Genomic DNA, 27,480 nt, shown 5'->3' with positions numbered 1-27,480 from the left:
ATCCTTAGTGTCTTCAAGTTCATGTTCAACTCCCTTCATGCTAAAACTCCCAACCTTTAGGTCTTGGCTCGGGCTCATAGGAACCTAACTGTCCCTGATGAACAGCTGCCACCCCCTAGGAAGGTGTTGGTTTAGTACTCTGGCTCACAAGTTAGTACGCTCTACCCTCTGGCAACTGGCAACCTATGGCAGCAAGCTATATTCAGCCGGAGATAGTGTGTGCTACCATGCAATATACACGACACACAGAAGATATTCAAATACTCCACAAGGAAGGCAGAACTTAATGTGTAGCCTGAGAGACTCAGTTGATGTTAACAAATTTCAAGTGGCCACAGACTGTAAACATTAGTTTCCTGGGGGAAAATTGAATCTCTGGTACAGTTAAAAGGCCCTCAAAGTTTGTGGCTGCCCAGGACAGGTTTGGAAACACTGGAGCCACCGTGAGACTATTTGACTTTGAGGACATCAGCCAATCAGAGTACCAAAACAAGGTCCCTTCATCCATCTCTACGAAGTGGTGCTGAGGTAATACTTTGCCAAGACCTGAAACAAAATGAGAAAAATATGGATAAGTTAAATGAGAATCTCAGCTAATATTTAATACTGTAAATTTACTGTTTTCCGTAAAGACTTCTCTTTAACGCTTACTGATTTTATGCTCCTCTTGTGTTTTTGCATGAACGTACAAAGATGAGAAGTTAGCTTCACAAGAGTTCTTCCTTGAAGAAATAAGCAGCAGCAAGATACACTATTCTTGTATGTCTTGATTTCACATGGCTCTAATGAAGAAATCCCAGGTAGTCCTGAATGTGAAACGCAAGAGTAAATAACTTCTACACTAGAGTGTCTTTATGATTGTGGGTAAAGGGCTTCTTAAAGAGAATACAAAGTCTCTAAATGTAATTGGGTAAATGCAACTAGATTAAGTATTTTTTTCATGTGCTAAAGAGAAGGTGAGAAATGCCCTTGAATGCTACACTTGAATAAGACCAGAGTTCAGGTCTTGGCTTCTACTTTAGATACCACCCGCGACTCCAGTTTTGGGGGATTGGATTCCCTCTTCTGGCTTTGATAGTCATGACACTGTGAAAAACCAACCTCTCAATATACACATAATTAAAAATAATTAAAAGAAAAACTAACTCTCAAGACATTGTGAAGAATGAATCATGGGAAATACCTGTTAAACCAAAAATGACAAAAAAACAGTATGCAGTATACACCCATGTGTATGACAGTTGAAAGATCTTGTCCTGTTGTGGCAGTAAATTAATCCTCTGGCAGCCGTGCTTGCTAGCGCTTCTCACTACCACCCCAAAGTTGTGGATTCTCAAATGAAAGGCACACACGTAGTTTTATTTTTAATATGTTCCAAAGCAGCTCAACAGCTGGGCTATTTCCAAATTTTCACGTAGCTAATGCCTTCCCTCCAATACTCCTGATTACTTACTAAGATCTAATTTCTATCTTTATTACCCCAGACCCAAATGGTGGTGGTGGTCGGGGAATTGGGGCCACTCTTACATGGCTGTACACTCCCACTTCTCTAGCTCTCAAGCCCAATCTTCCTGATTCCCCGTCATGGCAATTCTAAAACTTCTCTCTATGGTTCCCCTGCCTGGGAGTCCTGCCTCTGTCTCCCTGCCTGACCATTGGACACAGGCAACTTTATTTACCAATTAGAGCCAACTGGGGACAGGAACCCTCAGCATCTTTCAGGCAGAAGTTAGGGTTCCCTGTGATTTTGGGAGCCAAATTAACACAAATAGCATTAGAACCAATCTACAACAATTCACCCTTTCCATCCTTTAAAAAGGCCTCTTAGATATAGATTGAACATAGTTGTAAAAGTTATGTAAACTATAAGGTAAGATATACAATAATAACATCCAGTCCATCAAATTTGTCAATGTAGTACATTGCTATAACATCTAATTTAAAGAGTTTATAACTTTCTACCTGAATTGTTTTGATTTTTATCTTGTATTATCAACTGAAAAACCATCCTTTTATATCCAGACCACCTTCCTTAGTGCTAAAGGCCATACTCAATACAACCCCAGGAAAGGAACGTTTATCTTATTCCATGAACAAGTTGGAAGGAGTCACGGTGCACAGCAAACATGCCTGAAATCTTCAGTGTAATATTTTTAACCTTACCAGTCCAAGTGGAGAAATGGACTATAGTAGCACAGTTTCTTTCCTCCCTGGCCTTGACCATGAGGTGATTACATGACCAACCTCCTTAGAACTTGCATAGCATTCCTTCAGAGTTCCCCAGATGCTATATAGGGCTCTTTCTGCAGAGGTTTCCTAGAAAGCTGAGGTTCCACCATAAGCAGTATCAGGAGGAAGCTAGATTCGGTGTGGAGTCCTTCAGCTCACTTATGTGCTGTTTTCTTGACAAATGAAGAATGAAATGCTGTCCAGTTGTGAAGACCAGAAATCACACAGACAACATGCAGTTAAGTCCAGGAGATCAACAGCAGTGTGCAAGAGAAACAGGATAATTTTATTATCAGGTTTTCCTTAAAATAAAGATACAGTAGAAGCTCTACAGTTCAGCATGATTAGACATGATTTATAATTTGAATATGTTTTAGAAAACAAATGACAACAGAGATGAACCAGCACAAACTACAAAGCTACTAGAGAAAGCTATAGCTTAACTTCCTTAAAAGCTATTTTCCAACCATTAAGTGTCTTCACCAAGTCATTAATCAAATGCTTTCTAAATTTAGAAACGGATGATCAAGTGGACTGAAACATGTAATGCACAATCTTGCTTTTCCAGTTATAAAATAACAGTATCTTAACAAAATAAAATATGCTCTAAGCAGTTTCTGAAAACTTCAATGACCTTTTCTGGCTCAGTACCTGACTTGAAATGTTCAAATGTTTATATTGCACACAACATAAACTTTAGCAGCATACTATGTGCATGAGAAGCTGATGAAAAATAAGATTGGAAATCCCCTTAAATTGTGTTCAATATACATGATTTAAATATATAGTTTTCTATATCTTTAATTAGTGTAAGTAAAAAGGTAAATAGCACAGAAATACAAATGTATTTAGAGTTTTACAAAATATATCCAACGCCTTTGACATGCACAATCTTTTAATTTTGGAGTGTTATACCACATGAGGAAGCCAGTTTCTTCTTCATAATGTAGGTAGGAAGTCATTTTTATGAAGTTTTTTATATGAAAAAATAAAAACACATTCCTTTTGTCCCTAAAAAATTTTATGGAATGTTGGAAATTATGGAAAAACAATTTCAAATTAATGAAGTCAGAAGACTTGGAATGAGAAAATTCTAGCGGCACATTATGTTATGAGGAATGATGGTTATCGTCAAGTGATTCAGGGAGCATTCTGTCAGAGTTAAAAGCTACCAGGAGATGGCGTGGAAAGCCATGAATGCTGGGCCATTTCTCATTAAAGAATCAGTGTGCAAACGTTTCAGGGATCCTAAAGCAATACCCCAATACATTAACAGGCGGGTACCAGAGGCAGGAGCCAACACTTCTGTTCTAACAGGCTGCCCTCCGTGGAGGTTGTAGCAGACACTGCCTGTGGGTATAAATCAGGACGCTGGCCTGCAGGGCTTCTAAGCTTATCAACATGAAAGGAAGAGGGGCCACCGGCTGTTAACTCCCACAAAATTTTCTCCATAGAATATAAAGCTTCAATAATACCTGCCTACCAGGAAAAGAATGTTATAGCTTCACTTAAAAATGTAAATAGCAGATTACAATTCTAACTTCTGCCTAGACTCATGCCTTTCATAAGCTAAATACTGATGTCAAAATACTCTCCATTCAGACTTTAAGTGCCCTGTTTCTAAACCATGTGACAGCTTTTCATTTTTGTTTTCCTAATTTGCTTTTTCCTTGAATTTCTAAAGAAATAGCTAAAGAAAGCTATTTAAAAAAAAAAAAGTTAACTGCTTAGTACAAAATTTGAAAAGCAGAAAGGCTGAGGAAGTCCTGTCATGGGCTCTACTTTGCTGCCCAAGAAAGCCAACTGTTTCTTAATGCAAAAGGAGAGAACTGTTTTCAGGCTTGTGAACTAGTGAAGGATTTGAGGGCAGACAATTCATATTGGTTATAAATCAGATATACATATACAATTGCTCTACACTGTTACATGCAGCTTCAGAATTTCCACTCTACTCCACAGACTGACAGCTTTAGCTCTTTCCCCTCCTTATCTGCGTCACTGTCATTACACTAGGATCACAGTGGGCTTCCTCAAAACCATCTGAACAGCAGTGCAGCTACTGCCAATGTCTGCTTTCTGAAAACCTGAAAAATGGTGGTTGACTTTCACTCCCGCAGGCCTAGTTATAAACACTCAGTTCTTAGACACAAAAGCATTGGCAATCACTGGAGAAAGCGTGGTTTCCAATAGCCATAGCTCCTGGCAATAGGCAAAGGCCTAGTGTTGGCTAAAGAGCCACCATGCCAGGACTGGAGGGAGACTACTCATCAGCTAGTCTAGCTCACTGGAGCCTAAAATACAGTCTTCACGTGTGTTGGCTCACTGGCTGTATCTCCTATTCTCCAGGACACTGGCTGCTGCATTAGGTGATGCCCCTGCCAGCAACAAAATGTTGGGTCTTGAAAAGTCAACAGTTCCAAGAACCTGAAGGAAATAAGTGTATGGTCTTTTGACCATTCTAAGATGTTTTATATTCCAAGGTAAGTTATTTTATGCTGACCAGTTAAGTGACCATTTTAAGAGTTAAGTTTTTAACTACATTAAGAGAAAGTTCAATTAAAATATACACATAGTGGTGTGCTCCTATAATCCCAGTTGAGACAGAGGGAGGAGTTTGGCAATTTAGAGACCTATGTGGTAAGACTGTGAGACCATACACAGGGAGACCCATATACAACTCAAATGGGGAATGTGAAACAAAAGCAGTTACAATTTTCCCCCAAGTATATTTCAAGGTGAATGTTGCACTGCTTTTGTTTAGGTGACAGCAGGCATTTCCCCAAGTCATACAAACCTGATGCAAACTAAAGAACAACCATTATCTTACTAGCTAACCCAGGCACGGCTCCTAGCAATGTCAACTACCATGGGCCTATCAGTATGCTGCAGCCACATGAAATGATATCTAAGAACGAATTCTCAATAGTCTCGGCACAACCTTGATTGATGTGCCTCTCGCAGTTCTGTGTGGCTTTACTTTCTTCTCTTTTCAAATATTTAGTGACCAGAGAAAATTAATGGTGTTCTCCCATTAACCAATTAATTTGTTGTTACTGGACTCTCTCAAGTTATTATGCCCAATTGGAAGTAGTTTGTATTTTGTGGTTTTGTGTGAAAATCTAACTTGCAAAGTTTTAAAAATATTGAGTTATGCCCTATCTTCTTTTTATAGTCCTTAGGTAATCTCATAGGGGATAAATGAAATACAATTAATGTCCTTAATTAGGCCCCTTACTTTACCAATCATATGTAGATATAATGGTTATTCCACATGCCCTGTGCTACTGAAAAGGCAGATTGTTTCCCATAAGTACTCCCTGAGAACACCAACTAAGGACCCTCTGAAAGGCAAATGACAGTTACACATGACAAACACATGAATTAAATGAGAGGCTGGCAAATTCATGCCTGTGGTAATATGAAACTGATTTGCCAAGCAAGTGACTCGTGGCATGGGTGTGAACTCATTCTCTTGCTTCTTACTGTTCTTTCACTTGAGGTGTGTGTCCTTGTGTGTGTGAATATAAGCCTAGGCATGAGACACTGCTTATGTGGAGGTCAGAGGACAATTTTCAAGAGTTAGTTCTTCCTTTCCACGAGAGGCAGGGTCTCTCGTTTCTGCCAATTCATTGTTCACTCTAGGCTGGCTGGCTTTCGATATTCTAGAAGATTCTCCTGACTCTGCTTCCCACTTCATTGTAGGAACACTAGGATTACAGATGCGGCTTTTTATGTGGGTTCCAGAGATCTGGACTCAGGTTGTCATGCTTGCACAGTAAGCACTTCTCCTCACTAAATCTCCTTGGCCCACTTCTTGTTTTTCTAAATGTGAGCTAAGTCATGGTTTATATTTAACCTTTATTGGTCACTTTGGTTTTCTTTAGAAGGTGTCAGACCTGAATAAAGGAGGATTTTCAGTCAGGGAAATAGGAAGGTCAAGTGCCTTAAAAGCTCAATGCAGAACAAGACTAAGAGAAGGCCCGTGGATCTATCCAGATCCAATGGACAACCATACACATGAAGAAACAAGGCACATATTTTCAATAACGAAGTGCTGATCGGACAGCAACATAACTGGAGTTGATCAAGCTAGCGTGTGGGTCGTCAAAGTACTGCCTTCCAGACATGTGCCAACCCTTCAGTGCTGCTGAGTCAGCACTGCTGCTTCCTTGCACGAGTGCTGCCAGCAGGAGAGCAGCACAGGGGCATCTCTGCTGCTTCACACCAACTGTGACAGGAGACATTCATAGCAAATGGTATCTTACGTTCAGCTTTCCCCTCTTGACTCTCACAGCTCTGGGAAGTGAGTTGGCAGATATGTTTAGTGGGTAGAGTGTTTCCTCTAAGCCCCCATAAGAGCCCACCCTAGAACTCAGGCTGGAATGCATAGTCCCTACGCTTTACAAATACATTTTAGGGCTAACTTCAGAGATAGTCAAATAGTAATATAACTTAATTTTAGTCAATATAAATTACAATGACCATCTAAATATTTAAACAGCAAAATAGAACAAAATATACATATGTAAAAATTCTTCTAAGTAAACAAATGTACAATCTCAGAACTTAAAATTCACTAGAAGGTTCATTGTGCACATTAATTAGGCTCAGAATGAAGTGAAAGTAGTCAATTTAACCCCAACCTGGAAAGCTATTTCTGCTATGTTGGTTTCATCCATTCAGCATCCTGCAACTTTCATTTAGACAGAGTGCAACCGTCCATGTAAACAGTTTGTCGTCTTGGTCCCTGGGTATGGACCTTCGGATAGAGGAAGAAACCCTGGGAGCAGCAGATGGGGAGGGAGCATTACACCTTTGAAAACACAGCAGCTTCTGCTGCTGGACTCAGGGCTTCCCGTTGGGTGGCTCAGGAAGACTCTGAGGGGTGGATGTGGTGAAAGTAGATAGCCATGAAGACATAGCTGTCTTTGCACTGGAAAAAGCTCCTCCAACTGACTGGCCTGTGTGAAAAAGAAAAACAAAAGGAAAAATGGATGAGCTTAATATAAGGTTCAAGTATTTTGCATGCTGGGAATAAAATGTAGGCAGGTCCTTTAATAGTGAACCACATCTAATATTTGGTTAGACAACGAGAACCCAATAAACATGAATAAGGTTAACTCACTTGTAGTTACTGAGACACCACTTAAATTTTTAGTTCAAAAGACTAAACTGAGTAATATTTCAACACACTAGGCACTTTGTGGGGGCTAATAACATAATTTTGTAGCCATAGCACTAGCAATTCTGACTGTAATGAGAATTATCTGGAGAGCTTAAATAGCTAAATATACAGGTGGAGAGATGCCTCAGGAATTAAGACTGTTTACTGTTCTTCCAGGATCAAATTCAGTTCCTAGCACCCATATCAGGAGACTCAACACTGCCTTTAACTCTAGCTCCAGGAGACCCAATGCTTCTGGTCTCCATGGATACCCACGCACACATGTAGACAGAACACAGGCACACATTCTCTGAAGCTACTTGTATTAGAAGAGTAGTACTATACTAGAAGAGAGTCTTGTAGGTCTCAAGTCTTGTTATTTTAAAATAATATTTTGAAGCTGCTGTGAGTGTGAGATTATTTAAGTCACTGATGTTAGAGAAAGGGGGTGTAGAGGAGACTTGGGTTGCAATTTAATTAACAGCAGCAACACCGGAAACCAAATATAGCAGTCCTCCCTGCCTATGGTTTCAGTTCTTACATTTGAGTTCCCTGACATCTTAATCTTCAGAGAATTATATCCAGGTGATAAATGTTCAATGGACTATTTTAGAAATAAATTATTTATAAATTATAAATTTCAGTCTAAGTACACCCATCACACTTTCCAGTTGTGCCCTACTCATATCTCCTTTTGTCTAATGTATACATGCTTCTGTTCCGCCTACCAGGCATCTGGTAGACACCTGGTTATAGACTCAGTCCCATGGTGTGCAGGTGGGTTCTCATTAACTTGACACAAGCCTAGACATATCTGAAAGGGGGAATCTTAATTGGGAAAATGCTACTAACAGACTGTGCATACATTTATAGGGCATTTTCTTGATTAATGATTAGTGTAGGATTATTTAGCCCACCGTGGTTGGTACCACTCCTGGGCAAGTGGTCTTGCTGGTATGCAGGCTGAGCAAGGCACTGAGCAAACCAATAAGCAGCCTTGACTTCTCTCGATGAACTGTGTCCTAGGACATGAAGCCAAACAAACCCCTTTTACTCCAAGTTGCTTTTGATCATGATTATCAAAGCAATAGAGCCCTGACTAAGATACCTGGTATCGCAGTGTCTATGTTCCAGTAACCCTAAAGGCAAGAGCAGTGGAGCTGGCAATTTGAACACGGCAAAGAAGAGCTGTAAAGTGATTTCTTTAAACGAAAAAGTGAAAAAATTTTGAGTGACAGAATATATTCATATAACTTTAACTAAAGTATACTGTTATAACTCTCTCATCCTATTATTGCTGTTAATTCCTGTGGTTAATTTACATGTTAATGTTTTATCACAGGTTGGATGTGCAAAAGAAACAAAACAAAAACACAAACAAAAAACCATGGCATGTCCGTAGTTGTGAGTCTTCTCTGTGACTCTTTGAATAGATCTCTTGGATGTGGGGGTAGGCTACTGTAGTGATGCTTATGTCTTCAACAAAGCTAATTTTTTCTATTAAATATAAGAATTCAAAATAAATCAAATGTATAACCATACAGAAACAAATATATCAAATTTCATTCCTCTGGCAATAAAATATACCTAGCAGTAGGGCTATGTGTTCTGTGTCTTTTAAAAGGAGTCCAAAGAGTCCTTACACCAACTTTCTGTAGGTGTGAGGAGGGCTAGCTACCAAGATCATTAGGACATTCTTATACTGGGGCTTTTGTGTTTTGCTCAATAAGAGTTAACAGTTATATTTCTGTTATGGGTTAAACATAAAATGTCCTGCATGGGCCCACATGTTTGAATACTTTCTCTCTGCATGGTGATACTACTTTGGGAGGCTAAGGAACTTTGGGACCTGTGGTCTAGCAGAAGTGAAGTGTTACATGGGCATTTGAAGTTGTATCTATTTCCAGCTCCAGCTCTCTGCTTCCTGGTCTACTAGGATATAAAGAGCAGCAGTCACGTGCTCACACTGTTATGCATTGCACAACTTTGCCGACCTCATAAACTGTGCCCTTTAAAACCATAAGCCAAAGCAGAGTCAGGTATGGTCAAAGTAATAAGAAAGTAACTAATATGGTTTCTAGGTTTGAAACTCGATTGAAATAAGTTAAAAGTACAGAACAGAGGTCCTGGGTGTGGTGGTGCACACCTCACCTTTATTTCCAGTACTTGGGAGAAGAGACAGATTTTGAGTTCAAGGCCATTTTGGTCTACAAATTAAGTTCCAGGTTACCTGGGACTCCAACAACAAACAAATAAAAAAGGAAATAAGAAATTTATTCAGACATAACACAGGATAATCTTCAAAAAATTTTGAGTGAAAAAAAGGTAGGCATAGAATATATGTACATGCTATGATTTATCTAGTGTTGGGTATCTGGGTAATACTGGCCTCATAAAGTGAGTCGGAAAGTATTACCTCATTCACTCCTTTATAAAAGGTTTGCATTCAGTTTATGTTCTTTCCTTAAATATCTGATAGAATTTCAATGTGAAGTCTGTAATCTCAGCACCTGTGATGTTGAGCCAGGAGAATCTGGAGTTTGAGGCTAATCTGGACTACAAAGTGAGACCCTGTCTTGACAAACAAACAAGAGGGGTTGAATAAGAGAAGAAAGAAAGAAAGAGAGGCAGGGAGAGAGAAAGGAAGGAGGAAGAAGAGGAGAAAAGAGTTCAAGAGCCAAGTCAACATAGATGTGGACTAAATTAGAAACCCTACAGCAGTCCTAAATTCTTCAGCATATCCAGAGCTAGTCTCACTTTCCTGGCTATCTGTGGTTTCTCTTTTTATTCTTTTTCTTACTTAGAAAACATACATTCCTTTTTTATTTTAGAACCGAAAGCTTTAAAAGCCTTTCTGTATTGTTTTGTGATCCAGATATCTCTATAACTTTATTGTAATGAATTGCTCACTGAAGACAGAAAATGGATACATGACAAACAGCTCCTGCTGAGGGTGTGCCTTACCAACGGCTTTTCCTGTTTGTACCACATTCCGGCTGGTTGTGACCATGACATTGCCAATTTTTTTGCCACGTTCACTGTTCTGAACAGAACTAAGAAAAGAAATACAATTTTTAAAAATCTCAAACATTTGAGAATATCCACAACCAAACAACTCTATTAACATCCCAAATTAGTATTGAGAAAATAAAAAGCAAAATTATTATGAAAAAATACTTGAGTATACTTGAAAGAAAACAGAAATGAACTGAGATGAGGACAGAAAGATTTATGGCTAAATCTCCTTGACAGACATGATTTCAGAGAGGCTATCATCAAAATAAGAATGGCAAGTCCTGTTATTATATCATACTATTGTGTGTAGACAGAGTTTTCATTTTGAAATACATACTATTGAGCTACAGAATATTATACACACTGGGTTACTATTTGGAACACTAATCTATCAAGTATATAAACAAAATACCTAATTGGCAACATATGGCATATACCCAGAATAACTCCCCCTTATATTCTCTAAGTACTCACTGTGAGAATCTGAGTTTCATGTCTGACACGGAGTACTGGCCTTGAAAAGGATGGCTGTAAAACAAAGTTTAAGTTTATATTGTGAATACATCAATAACACTGCAAGGAACAGCCACATAAACTGTTAGTAAACCTTTTGGGAGACACAAGTGGACAGAGTGCTCTGAAACTGACAGTGGGGTCCCATGCATCATTCTGAATATGAACTCTCCAAGTGACTCAGCAGTTCTGAGTTCTACCTTCTTTCCTTGTGCAATGAATGATTATGGTTAAAAGTGGACATGTGTGTGTGTACTGGGAGATGGACGTGCTAACACTACTCTGATAGAGGAATTATTTAATCTGGGGTAGGGAGCAAGCATCAGCCCAACTTAAAAATACATCAGGAAATTAGGTGAGTAGCTGATTTAAGCCACAGTCACAACTTTACCTTGATCCTGGTAAATATGTGTCATTGGCCATGAAAATTTGCTAGTGAATCAGCAAAATCTGTAGTGTATTAGAAAAGCAACTCAAAATGAAGAATCTAAAATGTCACTGTAGTTTTGTGAGAATTTCTGTCACACCAAAGGAGAAACATTTTATTAAAACCAAAACCAAACCAACCACAGGACTTAAGCACAGTTAAGATTGGAAGAGAGAATTGTCTCATACTCGGGGTCCTCTGTCCTGTGTTACAGAGAAAGAGAAATTCATAGCTATTTACACAATCCTATGGTTTTGTCAAATGACAGCAAAGTGCTCTGGGTTAAAGTAAGCATACAAAACAGTTCTTCCTTTTACGGATCACAGAACTAACCTAACAAATCATATAAACATGCTGTGCTTATAGCTGCCTAACATATTTGAAGCCCAAGTTCAGTATCAAACAGTCATTTTTCCTATTTCCCAAAAAAGCTTGATTTCAGGGATGGGATGTGTCTGATGCTTGGTAATTTAGAGGATTCCTCTTTAGAAGCTAAAATAGTGCAGACAGATCTCAAGGGTAATTAGTTCAGATATTTCAAATTACATTTCCTGATAATTAATAAAGACCATCATTTCTTTTTTTTTCATTTCTTATTTTTAATCTGGTGAAAATGTTTAAAATCTGATTACCATGACTCCCTAATTACTACTCTAATGGACCTCTTCATCCTTGATCTTCTTGCCTTTGTGTTTTAAAAATGTAAAAAAAAAAAAAAAAATTTTTTTTCTATGTGTACTTTTATAAAAATATTTTTTATTTTTTGAAATTAAAATATAATTACATTGTTTTTCCTCCTCCCTTTCTTCCCTCCAAACCTTACAATGTAATTCACCTTCATGGCCTCCATTTCTACAATTTTTGTTACACACACACACACACACACACACACACACACACACACACCCCTTACCAGTCTGTATAGTATATAATGCTAACTGTATGTATATGCTTTCAGGGCTGACCACAATTTGGGGGCTCTCCCCTGGGAGGACTTTTTCTCCTGCTTCTTCAGTGCTCTGCATTTTTTGCCTATAATTCTTAGCCTGAGTTTGAAGCCCCATGAGATTTCCTCCTTCCGTGTTAGCATATCTACTGGTGTTCTCTTTGTTTATTTTTGTTTTTGAAGGTAAGTCTAGCCTTCAAGCTTACAACTTTCCTACGTTAGCCTCTTGAGTATGAGATTACAGGAATGTGCTACCATACCTAGTTATGTGTGCTTTCCAGTCTGCTTTTCAACCCCCAGAACCTTTGTTTCTTTATATATATTTTTTAGGTAACATTTTTTTAAAGCCCAGTCTAGCTAAGCCTAGGTACCAGCATTAAGGTTTGCAGAGTTGGTTCATGTTAAAAGCATCAGGTGCAATGACCAAGACAGCTCACACACTGGATAGTTTACTAACTAGGGTGACGCAGCTAGTAAAAAGAGCCACCTCATGTGTCCCTGGCAAACCAGTTCACATACATTTCCCTCTGTGTGCCTCAGCAGCTAGACCTTGTAACTGGTGAAATAGACTACTTTGAACTCTTAGTTCTTTCCTTTAATAGCACTAAAACATGGTCTACTTTTTAATTGTTTTTAAGATATTCAGATGGCAATATTATTACCACACCTCCATAGAACATATAAAGACATCAAATATAGCTTTTGCTACAGACAAAAAATTTACCGAAATTAGAGTTGAACTTATTTATTTTCTTTGAGAGATAATATAAAGATATTATTTTGTAGACTTGTCCACCAAAATGTTCTGAAACCATGTTTCCCACCAAATTCATTTAGAAGTTTCTATTGTTTAATCTGTATGTCAGAAAGTGTGTGTATTTGTTTATCTTTTCTAGCATCATTTAAGTGGCAGTTCTACTTTAGCTAAAAACAATAAACGATAGGTCCCAAATAACAATGGTGTTGAATACAAAGTTGACTTTGTCTATTCCCACCAAGAAAAAAAAGTTCAAAGTACAATAAAAATAGCCAATTTATGCTTGTAACATTAAAATTAGTATTTAAGCCAGGAGTGGTAGTAAACACCTTTAATCTAAGCACTGGGAAGGCAGAGGCAGATGGCTCTCAGTTCGAGGTCAGCCCGATCTATCACAGTGAGTTCCAAGTTAGGTAGGGGCTACATAGTAAGATTGCCTCAATATCAGAAAAGCTTTCTTTGTAAAGCAACCATTTTCTATCCCATTAAGTCTAGAAGACATACTTACTTTGGATTTATCTCTGCAAGTGCTGGATGCTTATTGCTGTTCCATACCCTGTAGTTGTGAGTATTCTTCCAGGCAGCAACAAAAGTTGTCCCATAGTCTGATAACATCTTTTCATTATCTGCAAAGAAAACAGTTGAAGAAAAGTTAAGCTGGATCACAGCCATCTGGGCATGAAGATTAATAACCGTAAAGGGCGAAAGTCCCTTTACGGTTTTAAATCCCACACCCACATCGCGGGGACATAGCCTATAGATGTAAGCAAATTTGGCTCTAGTTCCAGAAATCCTGTTAAGAAGCGATGTAGCCTCTGGCAAGTCAATCATTCAGAAATTTATTTCCTTAACTGTGAAATAAGAGGACTGAGCCAAATACTGCCCAAGGCTCTCTACCAACACCAAAACATTTCCATGTTTTCCTTACTCTTACAAGGATCCTATTATCTATTAAACAAAAACCACAGACATGACACTGAACAGACATACTGGCTTAAGCATATGGTGAGGCAGTTAGAATCTCCTTCCAAATGTTAAAGAGGTTGAGCACAAAGAACTAAACTACTTCTTTTACCCACGGTTTCTCTTTTTTGGACTTTGTCTCAGTATTTGGTGCTGCATTCTTGAATTACTGAAGCATTTATACTGTCAAAAAATACTTAAAACAACATAGGATTTTCACATTAATGCTAAGGAGCTCTTGGCTATTGATACCATGGGGAAGTGTCAATGAATATTTTCTTTTGCTTGGACAGAGGACACAAAAGGTCTAGAGAAGTGATTGAAGTAGCTATTGCCTCGCATTTAGCACAAATGAAGGTTTGCTATTTTGTTTTTGACACAAGGTCTTGCTATGCACTCGGGCTGGTTTTGAACTCTTGTGGCCCTTCTGTCTTAGCTTCCTTCTGTCCAGGCAGATGGTATGTGAGGTGTGTACTACCATGTCTGGCTATATTGTTTGCTTTTAAGGTGAAATACAAGTGCCTTTCATTGCAAGAAAAGGACTAGGAGACACAAAGTTCAATTTACAGCATAAAGGTATGCTTCCCCCAAGGTATTGCTACAGCTCAACCTCCTCTGCTAATCATACAGAAGAATGGGCTTTTGAACCAGACTGCTGAAGCCTTTCAACCAGATGGATGACCAAATTACAGTATTGTTTCCTGTCTTCTGTAAATTGGAATTTCTGAGATTAAGGCCCAAATTAATTACCAGCTATTACGTGTTCAGAACATACCTTGCAATGTATTGATTTTTTCAATTAAAAAAAAGGTGAATGTCAGACAATTATGGCACATGCTTTTAATCCTACTCCTTGGGAGGCAGAGGCAGGCAAGCAGATCTATGAATTTGAGGCCAGCATGGTCTACAGAGTGAGTTCCACAACATCCAGGGCTACACAGAGAAACCCTGTCTTGAAAACAAAGAAGTGATTATTCATGAGGCCAAATAACTAGTAGATATCTGGCCTTCTTTTTAATATTAGGAAGTAAATTTGGGTTAAAAGACTTAATTTTGATGCCTCTGCTCCTATGTTTATAGAGATGATAGACATTAAAAAATACCCAACTAATAAATGAGGACTTGTTCATTACTTTTTCTTTATAATGGAGAACATCCCTGGAATCTAGAAATCTGGTAGGTGGAAATGATAATAATGATTAAAAAAAAAATCCTGCTGACACAAAACGCAACTGCACGGTACTACAGACGTGCACTCCTACAGACTATTACAAATAAGTCACATGACACTGCAGACGTGTACTCTTATAGACTGTTACAAGAAAGTAAACTGCATGTTGTAAATATTTCATTGCTATTTTTTTAAAAAAGCAAAATTATACTGAAATCTATTTTTGCTACAAGTCTACAAGTATTTGCCACAATTCCAAAGTAGAAATGCTCATTGCAAAACTCCACTTCTAGTTCATGTTGTTTTCTAAGTAGAGTGAAGTAGTTTTAACCAGGAATGTATTTTCATTTGCCCCATTTTAAATTTAATGGGAAATATAATATTTTTTAAAATGGGTATTTTGAAGGTCCAATCACTCTGAATATGATTTGCAATGATTCCTTTAAAATTTATTCTTTAATAACTTGAAAATATATAAGCAGTATTTATGAAGTTACCAAATACTGACATTTCCTTTGATACAAAATAATCAGCAGCCAAGTGGAAGTGAAAAGAGTCAGTATTCTTTTAACATTTTTATCATAAAGAAAAGAGTAATGGTCAGATAATATGTTTAAATAGACTCACTTTTGTAAAGACTACACTGAACTATAAACTCAAAGTTCAAAACATATGTAAAGGAAAGATTTGGGGGGATATAAAGTACTCAAAATGTCAAAGAGTCATTACATCTGTATGGGTACCAATGATTTTCTAACTATGAACACCTATTTCTTAGAAGGCTTATAGGAAGAATTGTGGCTAAGTGCTTCTTACCTAACTGCAGTGTAGCAGCCAGCAGAGCGTGGATGTAGACCGCAAACTGGGCCCGGATCCATTCATCACCTCCCTCCCAGCCTGTGCCATCCAGGAAGACATCATCCCGGTTCTCAGTCACATGCCTCACTAGGTAATCTGCAAACCTTAGGTCTGCAGTTGTTGGGTTAAGCAGCTTCCTAAGTTCTGGATCATGGATCTGGATCAGTGCTTCTTCTACCTAGAAGAGTATCCAGATACAAGTCAGAGTTAGGACACAGATATCCATGCCACATTATAAAAAGGAACTACTGGGGAATTGGTACTGGAATAAAAAAATATGAGTAACAACATTCTCAAAGGATGAATCTAAGAGAGACAGGCTTGTACACTGAGGTTTCTATATATTCTCTCTTTTTGTGGAAAAGAGTGCCTTTTCTAATTTTAGAAATTACAGGTAGAGGAGGATAGTTGGCTCAGTGGTTAAGAGCACTTGCTATTCTTGGGAATGATCTGTGTTTGCTTAACAGCCTCACAGGGTTGCTTATATCCATTCAGTTCCAGGGAATCTGGCATGCTCTTCTGATGTCCATGGTCACCTAGTGTGCACACAGGTGCATGCAGGCAAAATAAGCACACATAAGTAAGTCTTAAGAAAAGACTTACAGAAAATATATGTGCAACTAAGAACATGACTTTGAACTAGGAAAGTAATTCATGCTTTTAAAATCTTTGATAGTATACTTACTTTGGAAAATATAATACATACACAATGAAACTTGCCCTTATATTAACATGGAAAAGAACAAGTTTAGTTATAATTCCTTCACATTTTTCATTTTGAGGGTATGTATACTTCAAAATACTTTTAATACTGACACACACACACACACACACACACACACACACACACACCCCTACCTAACTGGCAAGGTTCTGTTCTCTTCTTTAGCTGCTGGTGATTAAACTTAGGATCTTACACATACTTAGCAACTGCTCTTCAAGTGAACTCACCCCCAAAAGTTAGTTTTGGATCAATCAACTTATGAATGTTAAGCACTTTGTGCTCTCCCACTGTACCCTCCTATCTGGTATAAAATTTTTTTCTCTCATTTATATTGGGGATAATAATAAATCTGTTAGTAATTATAAAAGCCTTAGTGCAATTAAAAAATCCCAACATTTTCAATTGTGAAATTAAATGAATTAAAAAACTTAAAAATAGTGATACAGAATTGAATAACTGCTATTAAGTTCTTTAATATCAGGAACATATTAAGCAGGGTATGTGTTTAAATTGTTCTGAAAAAAAATTTCACATTTTAATAAGGCATTGAGACCATGATAGGCCTGGTTTGCTCGGGCTGGAATCCTTGCTCAAGCATTTATCAGTTTTTTTGATAATGGGACAAGTACTTAATTGTGTCCCTCAGCTTATGTATGTGCAAAATGTAGACAGTATTTATCTTATAGGGCTGCTAGGAAAATTAAGATCAGTTAATATATATAAAGTGGATATAGTGAGGTATGCCTTTAATCCCAATACTTAGGAGGAAGAGGCAAGCAGATCTCTGAGTTCAAGGCCAGCTTGGTCTACAAAGTACATTCCAGGCCAGCCAGGGTCAAGTAGAGACCCTGTCTCAAAACCAAACCAAACCAAAACAACACAAAACCAAAAACTCAAACAAATATAAAATTAAAATGACTAGAATATTATTTTTCTTATTAATGTTGTTTATAATAGGTTCATAATTATATTTAGGAAAAATAGTGAGCCAGCAGGCCGAGTTCATATACTCAGACATAAACGTACTTCCACAATGGCATCACTGAGGTGCTTCTGTTGTCGAAAAAGGATGTTAGTAGCTCCGGCCACAAATCCCCGAACAGTGACATCGGAGAGAAGATGATGCTGCTGCAGTGCCATGTAAGGCAAACACAGATATCCCTATGGATTACAAGAGAAAATAAGAGAATGTGAAAAACACAGCTACTCCTCTTTTCATGCAAGAAATGTCCATTCTTCTCTGCTGCCCATTTAACCTTTGACTCATTAGTATTCACAGAGCAATGGCTCGCCTTGACTGCAGTACGTCCAGCTAGTGATTAGCTCGTTTTCTTCATAAATGGCCAAACCTCTGTAAGGCCATCTTACTTGATCCCTTCATTCTTGGTTCAATTTAAAGTCTGACTTTCTTTTAATTTAGGGAATTAAACATATTACATCCATTAAAAAGTATGTTGTCTAATAGAAAGCAGTTAAGAATTTTAAAGCATACATCTTCACACAGCCACCAATGTGCAATGAGAATAGTAAAGCATCCAGTTTACTATTAGACACAAAGCAAAAATATGTCAAAATACTTGCTACAAATTAAAGTAAAAGTATCCAACTTCCATTTGAAAAAGCACTGCCTTAAAATTATAGCTGAATCACTAATCTTCAAAAGGCATTTGAATCTACAAACCACCCAACCGAAAGCAAGCCCAACCCAGCCCAATCCCCAGAGTTAAGGGTGTGGTCAGTGGGAATGATCTGGGCATAAATGCAGGACAGAGCTGTTGAACCTCTCATCCTGTTTGTAGTCTGAGGTTATACATAAACCATGAGACTTACTGAAAACCTATTCTGATTCAGAATCTTTCAGCAACAGTTTCTATTTTCCTGTGAATATTTCAACTGGGCTGCAAGAACCTTGTCTCGAAAAAAACACACACATCCTTCTGCCCAATACTTTACCTAAATTTATCCTATAGACATGCCTTGTTCATCTGTTGACATATTTTTAAATTATTTAATATAGTACTTTTTATAAACAGGAATAATAACTTCATGAAAACTGGAGTAGATATATTTCTAGCTAGAACATTCTAAAGCTAAAAAAAGTGATAAAGTTCAATTCTCAGAAATGTAAAAGTGATCAAGGGGTAGAGAAAGATGGGCACAGACAATCATTGTATAAAAGGGGTAAGGGAAAGTCTATATATTTCTTTGTGCTATAAAAATACCACTAGAAGGAAGCACAATATTGGTAATACTCATAGCTACCAGAGAAGGCAGATGGGCAGAAGAGATGGGTTAGGAAACATTTGGTTTTTGGTTCTAGGGGTTAAATCCTTTGTTGGGTGTATGCTAGGCATGCATTCTACATCCTCAGTCCACAGAAAATTTATTACAGGTGCCTTGGACCTTTTTCCTATTGAACTATGTGGAAATATTGCATATTAATACAACTGTTCAAAACAGTTTTAATATGGTATTATTTTTCTTTTTATGATGTTCAATTTAGCTAAAATCTTTGTAAGGTGCTGGAATATGATTACAGAAGAATGTAAGTCTTTATCCAAAAGAACAGATTTTATATCCAAACCTACTCCTGGCTTCCCACTTATCTAAGACAATTCAATATCCATACTTGAAATGGTACCATATACTGACAAAAAAGACAAAAACCACAGAATAATTATCATGTATGATTAACATACACTAATACACAAGTTATAAAGATAAAAATTACAAGCAAACATTATTGAGATATTTGCCTATCTATATTCTCAGAAGTGAGTGAATAAATAAAAAAGTAGGGTGGACTATAATGGAATATTATTCATCTCCCCTTCAAATATCCAAATACTAAAAAAAAAATGCTATATTCAATTACAAGTTGAGAAGTTACATGACTTTTTATTGTCTGAGATATGATCCTGCTATGTATCTTGGGCTGGCCTCAAATTCAGGATCCTCATGCCTCAGCTACCAAAGTGCTGGGTCACAGTCATGTGCCACCACACATGGCTAAGATAACTAAACTTCACTATTTAAGATGCCTTGTTTTAAATTGGCATATAGAAATTAAAACAAAGTAACTTCTAATCATAGTTTTTACAGTACATCAACTGATTTTACTAAAAGACTTGTAATTAGAAAGCTGACACAGGAAATTAAACAGAAAAGGATTCCAGTCCTAACACTTAACTATGCCAGCATGTGCCCAACTCCAGTACTAAATCAGGAGGAAACAGAAGGAAGGCCTTCAATATTGGACTTCCACACCCCCAAATGCTATTCTGTTTCTCTTTTTCAGTTTATCTTACTCCATCCCTCGTTTCAGTGTTCCTCTGCTCATTCATTTGCATAGCAGCAGAGCATGAGTATACAGGCATGATTTGTTTCAATTTTCTCTTGGTCTGCTGGAATAGACGTTTCTAGACTCATCACTTCCTCAGCCAATCTGATACTTCTTTTTTAAAAAAGACTTATTATTCTATATATCTAAGTACACTGTCACTGTCTTCAGACACATCAGAAGAGGGCACCAGATCCCATTACATATGGTTGTGAGCCATCATGTGGTTGTTGAGAATTGAACTCAGGACCTCTAGAAGAGCTCTTAAGTCAGTGCTCTTAACCTTTGAGCCATTTCTCCAGCCCCTTCTGTGTATTTCTTAAATAAGCTCTCAGAAAAAAGCCATACAAATTATTTAACAATCTGGTGTAACCTCTAATGCACTCATGCACACACATGTATACACACACACACACACACACACACACACACACACACACACACACACACAACGAGAACAACAACAACAAAACCACGCCCTTCTCAAAAGCAAAAGCAGAGTCAGAGCACAGGCTATTAGCCGCACCCACATGGTAGCTCACAACCTTCTGTCACCTGAGCTCCAGGGGATCTGACACCTTCTTCTGACCCGAGCAGGCACTGTATGCACACATATACATACAGGCAAAACTTTATACATATAAGATAAAAATAAATAAGAAAGTAAAAGAATCCCAAGAGGAAAAGAGCTTAAAAAATCTAGTTTTTAGAGCATCTTATCTTCCAAAGTTATTGACCAAAAGGATCAGTATTTGTAGTTAGAAGTGTGATTAAGCAACACACTGGGTTCTACTCAACACACAACATGAAACCAAAGAGGAAAAATGACTTATTTATCACAATAACAGTGGTAAGCCTACCACTTATTTAGTACTGGCATAAAGCACACAAATCTAATAGCTAACATGGTTTATTGAAAAAATCCAGATCACTTTGAGTAACCTGACCCTCAAAACCAAAATTTTTCAGTCCATTTGCCTCCTGACAAGAAGTGCTCTTAGACATGCAGAAATAACAGCAGTTAAAGAAATTGTACAATTTGGGGTGGGAAGGAGGGCTCAACTGCTAATAGCACCTGATGCTTTGCAGAGGGCCTGGGTCTAGGTGCACCTTAATGATAGGTCCCAACTATCTCTCACTCCTCTTTCCAGAGATCTAGTATTCTTTGGACACTAGGTACACATGGCATATGTATATATATTTTCTTAGGGTTTCTACTGCTGTGATAATATTCCATGACCAAAAGCAAATTGGGAAAGAGGGGGTCTATTTCACCTTACAACTCTCAGGTCACATCCATCACTGAGTGAAATTAGAGCAGAAATCATGCAAGAATGTTACTACCGGCTTATCTCCCATGGCTTGCTCAGTCTGCTCTTAAACAATCCAAAACTATCTGCCCAAGAATGGTACCAACCATAGGGGGACGGGCCTTCCCACAGCAATGTTTGACTAAGAAAATGCCCTACAGACTTGCCAATCTTATGGAGGTGTTTTTTCAGTTAAGATTTCCTCTTCCCAGGTATGTCAAGGTTCATTTAACCCCTTGCCAACTTCACACAAACACATCACTTTTTTTTTTTTTTTCCCCCGGAGCTGGGGACCAAATCCAGGGCCTTGCACTTGCTAGGCAAGTGCTCTACCACTGAGCTAAATCCCCAACCCCCAACACATCACTTATTAATCATAACTTTTCCTTTCTTGTTCATCCCCCAAGATCTCATATTAATTATAATATAAACACAATAATTTTAAAAGTTCTTTAGTCTTGTTACAATCAATGTCTCAATTAAGGATACTCCATTTTACCTTTGTAAAGATGGCCAGAGGCATGCCATATTGGTCTTCTTCCAAACCAGAAATGAGCCCTGGTATCAGGACCACCTGTCTGGTATTAGCTTGAGGTTGTACTGTGATTGGAGGACTGTCTGAGGGCACAGAGTCCTTTTGGAATAAGTGTGTCTGGTCTGAGCCCATCTGCTCCCTTTCTTTTAAGCTGGCATCCTCTAAGACACTAGGATCCAAAGTTTCCCAGTCACTTTCTGAAGACTCTGGAGATGGTCGAGGTGGAAGTTCCAAATATCGGCCAGTATCACTGTGTTCTTGTCCTTTGTTGTTGTTACCTTCTACCTGGAAGTAAGGCTTCTCCGTCGGAGGAACAGCATCTTCTCCATGGTTTACTGCCACGATTCTTGTGACAATTCCCAAGCTGGTATTTAAGTTGTCAGAAGTAGACTCAGAAATAAAATCATCTGCAGAGGGATTACCTTCCTGAAGTCCAGCATCTTCAGACATACTCTTTCGGGGTCTATACTGAGAACAGTCACTGAGACCATGCTCAATCATGCCTAAAATATAAAATATTGAAGAACAGCTTGGCTTATGGTAATATGGACGAAAATAAAGTGTAGTTTCTGTTTTATACAGTGGAAATTTCCTATAAAAATTTTCCAAAAGCTATATTTGCATCTTTTAAAATGAAATTTCTATTAGAAAAGGAAAAGCTGGGAAGTTGGGTGTGGTGGCCCACAAATTAATCCCAGAATTTGTGAGGCAGAGGCACGCAGCTCTCTGAGTTTGAAGCCAGCCTGGTCTACAAAGTGAGTTATGACAGCCAGGGCTGCACAGAGAAACTATTATCTTGAAACCCAAACCAACCAAGCAACCAAGCAACCAACCAAACAAACAAAGGAAAGATGGGAGCTGGCAAGATGGGTAAGGGTGCTTGTTGCCAAACTAAGCCTGAAGATCTAGACTGAATACCACAACACACAATGGAGGGTACATTCTCACAGGATGTCTGTCCTCTGACCACCAGCATGACATGGCTTACAGCCACCCCACCCCCACCCCCAATGTTAAAATTAAAGTAAGGAAGGAAAACCAGGGTAAATGAAAAAAGCCTATTGCCAAAAGAACTGGAAAGGTTAACCCTAATGAGTTTACTTTGTGTCTATTTTTATTATTAAAAAGTTGAAATTCCAATAACATTAAGCAAAAGTAGCAATGGCTACCCGCTTACCTGGAAAAAGGGATAGCACAGTCATTAGTGCACCCACCAACCTATTCACTGGAGAAATGTAAAACAGAACCTGAAATGGATCCAAATGAAATTAAATTAGAAAATTCACAAGGCTGTAATAATATATAAGGGGAGGATCCTTTGCATAAGAATAATACTTTAAAAAGCCTATGAACAGATGTACGGCTTAGTCTTCATGGGGAAGCCCTGACAACTAGCGCAGGGCTGTCTCCGACTCTGTGGCCTGCTTCTGGATTCTCTTCCCCTAATGAGGCTGCCTTGTATAGCCTCAACGGAAGATGCACCTAGTCCTGCTGCAATGTGATATGCCATGGCGGGTTGATATTCATGAGAGTAAGAGAAGAAGCTGCTATCAGGATGCAAAGCAAAGCAAATAAATAAATACTAATTATATAAAAATAGCTAGTAGATTAGTAAATGACACCCCTAAAAAATGAGAGAAATATAACGATTTGGATGATTTAAGGACCCCCCCAAACAAACAACAACAATAACAAATGAGTCATGTTTTAAACCAACACAACAACAACAATCAGCCACCCACAATTCAGATAAAATCTGCCAATAAGGCCTGATGGTGATTCAAAGGATAAAAGTGCCATCGAGCTGGATGACCTCAGTTTAATCTGTGTGTCCTGCATGGTAGAAGAAGAAAAACCACCTGCAAAGGCTGTCCTCTGACTTCTATACGCTTTGGTGACGGTGGGAGTGCAAACATACACACGCAGAGACACACAATGAGTTAACCAGACTTTGGGTCTAGTTAATTTCATGATTTTTTAAAAAAAAATTCTCAAGTTCTTTATAATAAAGTTTTAATAAATAAAAAAAAATTATAACTTAGAAAGTACTGCCAACCGACACTAAATGACCATGGTAGGTTGGGCAACAGAATAGTCACAACATGTTAGAGTCATTGTCCCATGAATTATTGGTTAAGGTAGTTTGTCAACTTAACCAAATGATCAAAACTCCTATTATCAAAGAACCATACGGTTGTGTAACACTGACGTCATATCATCATTGATCTAGCATCTTGCTAAAAATGTTTAAAATGAAAGTAACCACAAGAAAACAATTACACATTTAATTCTGTAATACTCAAGTAGATTCTTTTTAAAAGTGCCAATTGCACCCACTTCAACACCATAGATATTAAAATTGGAACCATACAGAGAAATGGCCCCTTGCAAAGAAGACATGCAAATTCATGAAGCATTCCATAATTTAAAAAGGTGTCAATCATAAGGACTGAAGTTCCGGTTCCAATGCCCCCACATAACAAACTTGTAAAGAGCAGCTCTGAGGCTAGCTGATTGCTGAGGCTTGCTGGTTTCCTGTATATCATAAGAAATAAAAGTCCCAGGTTAACAATGGCTTATGCTCTAAGATCAAGAATTGACAAATGGGATCTCATAAAACTGCAAAGCTTCTGTAAGGCAAAGGACACTGTGGTTAGGACAAAACGGCAACCAACAGATTGGGAAAAGATCTTTACCAATCCTACAACAGATAGAGGCCTTATATCCAAAATATACAAAGAACTCAAGAAGTTAGACCGCAGGGAGACAAATAACCCTATTAAAAAATGGGGTTCAGACCTAAACAAAGAATTCACAGCTGAGGAATGCCGAATGGCTGAGAAACACCTAAAGAAATGTTCAACATCTTTAGTCATAAGGGAAATGCAAATCAAAACAACCCTGAGATTTCACCTCACACCAGTGAGAATGGCTAAGATCAAAAACTCAGGTGACAGCAGATGCTGGCAAGGATGCAGAGAAAGAGGAACACTCCTCCATTGTTGGTGGGGTTGCAGACTGGTACAACCATTCTGGAAATCAGTCTGGAAGTTCCTCAGAAAATTGGACATTGAACTGCCTGAGGATCCAGCTATACCTCTCTTGGGCATATACCCAAAAGATGCCCCAACATATAAAAAAGACACATGCTCCACTATGTTCATCGCAGCCTTATTTATAATAGCCAGAAGCTGGAAAGAACCCAGATGCCCTTCAACAGAGGAATGGATACAGAAAATGTGGTACATCTACACAATGGAATATTACTCAGCTATCAAAAACAGTGACTTTATGAAATTCGTGGGCAAATGGTTGGAACTGGAAAATATCATCCTGAGTGAGCTAACCCAATCACAGAAAGACACACATGGTATGCACTCATTGATAAGTGGCTATTAGCCCAAATGCTTGAATTACCCTAGATGCCTAGAACAAATGAAACTCAAGACGGATGATCAAAATGTGAATGCTTCACTCCTTCCAAAAGGGGAACAAGAATACCCTTGGCAGGGAAGAGAGAGGCAAAGATTAAAACAGAGACTGAAGGAACACCCATTCAGAGCCTGCCCCACATGTGGCCCATACATATACAGCCACCCAATTAGACAAGATGGATGAAGCAAAGAAGTGCAGGCCGACAGGAGCCGGATGTAGATCGCTCCTGAGAGACACAGCCAGAATACAGCAAATACAGAGGCGAATGCCAGCAGCAAACCACTGAACTGAGAATAGGACCCCCGTTGAAGGAATCAGAGAAAGAACTGGAAGAGCTTGAAGGGGCTCGAGACCCCATATGTACAACAATGCCAAGCAACCAGAGCTTCCAGGGACTAAGCCAATACCTAAAGACTATACATGGACTGACCCTGGACTCTGACCTCATAGGTAGCAATGAATATCCTAGTAAGAGCACCAGTGGAAGGGGAAGCCCTGGGTCCTGCTAAGACTGAACCCCCAGTGAACTAGACTGGTGGGGGGAGGGCGGCAATGGGGGGAGGGTTGGGAGGGGAATACCCATAAGGAAGGGGAGAGGGGAGGGGGATGTTTGCCCGGAAACCGGGAAAGGGAATAACACTCGAAATGTATATAAGAAATACTCAAGTTAATAAAAAAAAAAAAGATTTTGAGACAGGAAATAATAATAATAATAATAATAATAATAATAATAATAATAATAAAAAGTCCCAGGTTAAAAGAGATCCTGACGCAAAATGAATAGGGTGATTGATAGATGAGGATAAGCATTAACCTCTGCTAGCCACGGCATGCAGGCACAGGTTCTCATACCTACATATAAGTGTACATAAACCCACACAGATATAGATCAATTAAAAAGTCCCAATGTCATGAAATTCAAGAAAAAAAATGGGAAAAAGAGGCAGGACTAGGAAGACAGTCCAGTGGTTAAAGTATTCTACTTTAGCAGAAGACATGAGTAGATTCCCAGAATCCACATCAGGTGGTCTAAAAGTGCTTATAATTCCAGTTCCAGAGGATCTAAAGATCTCCTGGATTCTGAGCACAGCTTCACTTATATACACAGATACACACATAGACACATAGTTAAATATAAGACAGATCTTAAAAAAATGAATAAAGAAAAGGATGCCCACTCTTCCCACATCTATTCAATACAGTAAGCTAGAACAATGAGACAACAAAAAGAGATCAAGGGGATACAAGTTGGTAAAGACGAATTAAAGGTATCACTATTTGCAGATGATATTATAGTATACATAAGGGACCCCAAAAATTCTACCAGAGAACTTCTCCAGCTGATAAACAACTTTAGCAAAGTGGCCGGATATAAAATTAACTCAAATAAATCAGTAGCCTTCCTTTGTACAAATGATAAACAGGCTGAGAAAGAAATTAGGGAAACAATTCCCTTCAAAATAGCAACAGATAATATAAAATATCTTGGGATAACTCTAACCAAGCAAGTGAAAGACCTTTATGATAAGAACTTCAAGTCTCTCAAGAAAGAAATCAAAGCTCTCAGAAAATGGAGAGATCTCCTACGTTCATGGATTGGCATAATTAACCTAGTGAAAATGGCCATCCTATCAAAAGCAATCTATAGATTCAATGCAATCCCCATCAAAATCCCAACACAATTCTTCAAAGACATGAAAAGAACAATTCTCAAATTCATCTGGAAAGGCAAAAACACCAGAATAGCGAAAACAATTCCTAACAAAATAGAATGGCTGGGGAAATCACCACCCCTGACCTCAAGCTCTACTAGAGCGATAGTGATAAAAACTGCATGGTATTGGTACAGAAACAGACAGGTTGATCAATGGTATAGAACTTAAGACCCAGAAATAAAATCACACACTTACGCACACTAGATCTTTGATAAATACAATGGAAAAAAGAAAGCATCTTCAATAAATGGTGCTAGTCTAACTGGATGTCTGTATGTAGAAAAATAAAAATAGACCCATATTTGTCACCATGCACAAAGTTCAAGTCCAAGCGGATCAAGGATCTCAACATAAAACCAGATACACTGAATCTAATAA

At 38.3% G+C, this 27,480-nt stretch overlaps 1 protein-coding gene across 10 annotated transcripts in view; it reads right to left on the bottom strand.

Annotated features, from left to right (window-relative positions):
- Nucleotides 1-251: 251 nt before the first annotated feature.
- The window catches only part of Avl9 (AVL9 cell migration associated), a 47,476-nt gene continuing 20,247 nt past the window's right edge, over nt 252-27,480 (bottom strand). For 2 of the 10 annotated variants that reach the window (XM_063286035.1, XM_039108683.2), the window contains 10 exons: nt 23,130-23,199; nt 21,917-22,455; nt 17,794-17,928; nt 16,002-16,221; nt 13,560-13,677; nt 10,883-10,936; nt 10,358-10,446; nt 8,502-8,595; nt 8,311-8,415; nt 2,495-7,190 (listed from right to left, as the gene is read on the bottom strand). In XM_063286035.1, the coding sequence (XP_063142105.1) occupies nt 7,097-7,190; nt 8,311-8,415; nt 8,502-8,595; nt 10,358-10,446; nt 10,883-10,936; nt 13,560-13,677; nt 16,002-16,221; nt 17,794-17,928; nt 21,917-22,455; nt 23,130-23,199 (1,518 nt within the window). In that variant the 3' untranslated portion in view covers nt 2,495-7,096. Of the gene's footprint in view, nt 547-651; nt 807-2,163; nt 2,426-2,494; nt 7,191-8,310; nt 8,416-8,501; nt 8,596-9,544; nt 10,447-10,882; nt 10,937-13,559; nt 13,678-16,001; nt 16,222-17,793; nt 17,929-21,916; nt 22,456-23,129; nt 23,200-27,480 lie in introns of those variants that run through there. The other 8 variants (XM_063286036.1, NM_001427284.1, XR_010065640.1 and 5 more) reach the window with 7 other exon arrangements.

This window comes from Rattus norvegicus, chromosome 4 (genome assembly GCF_036323735.1).
Source record: "Rattus norvegicus strain BN/NHsdMcwi chromosome 4, GRCr8, whole genome shotgun sequence".
Lineage (NCBI taxonomy): Eukaryota > Metazoa > Chordata > Mammalia > Rodentia > Muridae > Rattus > Rattus norvegicus.
Note: the sequence above shows the minus strand (reverse complement) of the source record. Positions and strands in the feature narration are given on the sequence as shown.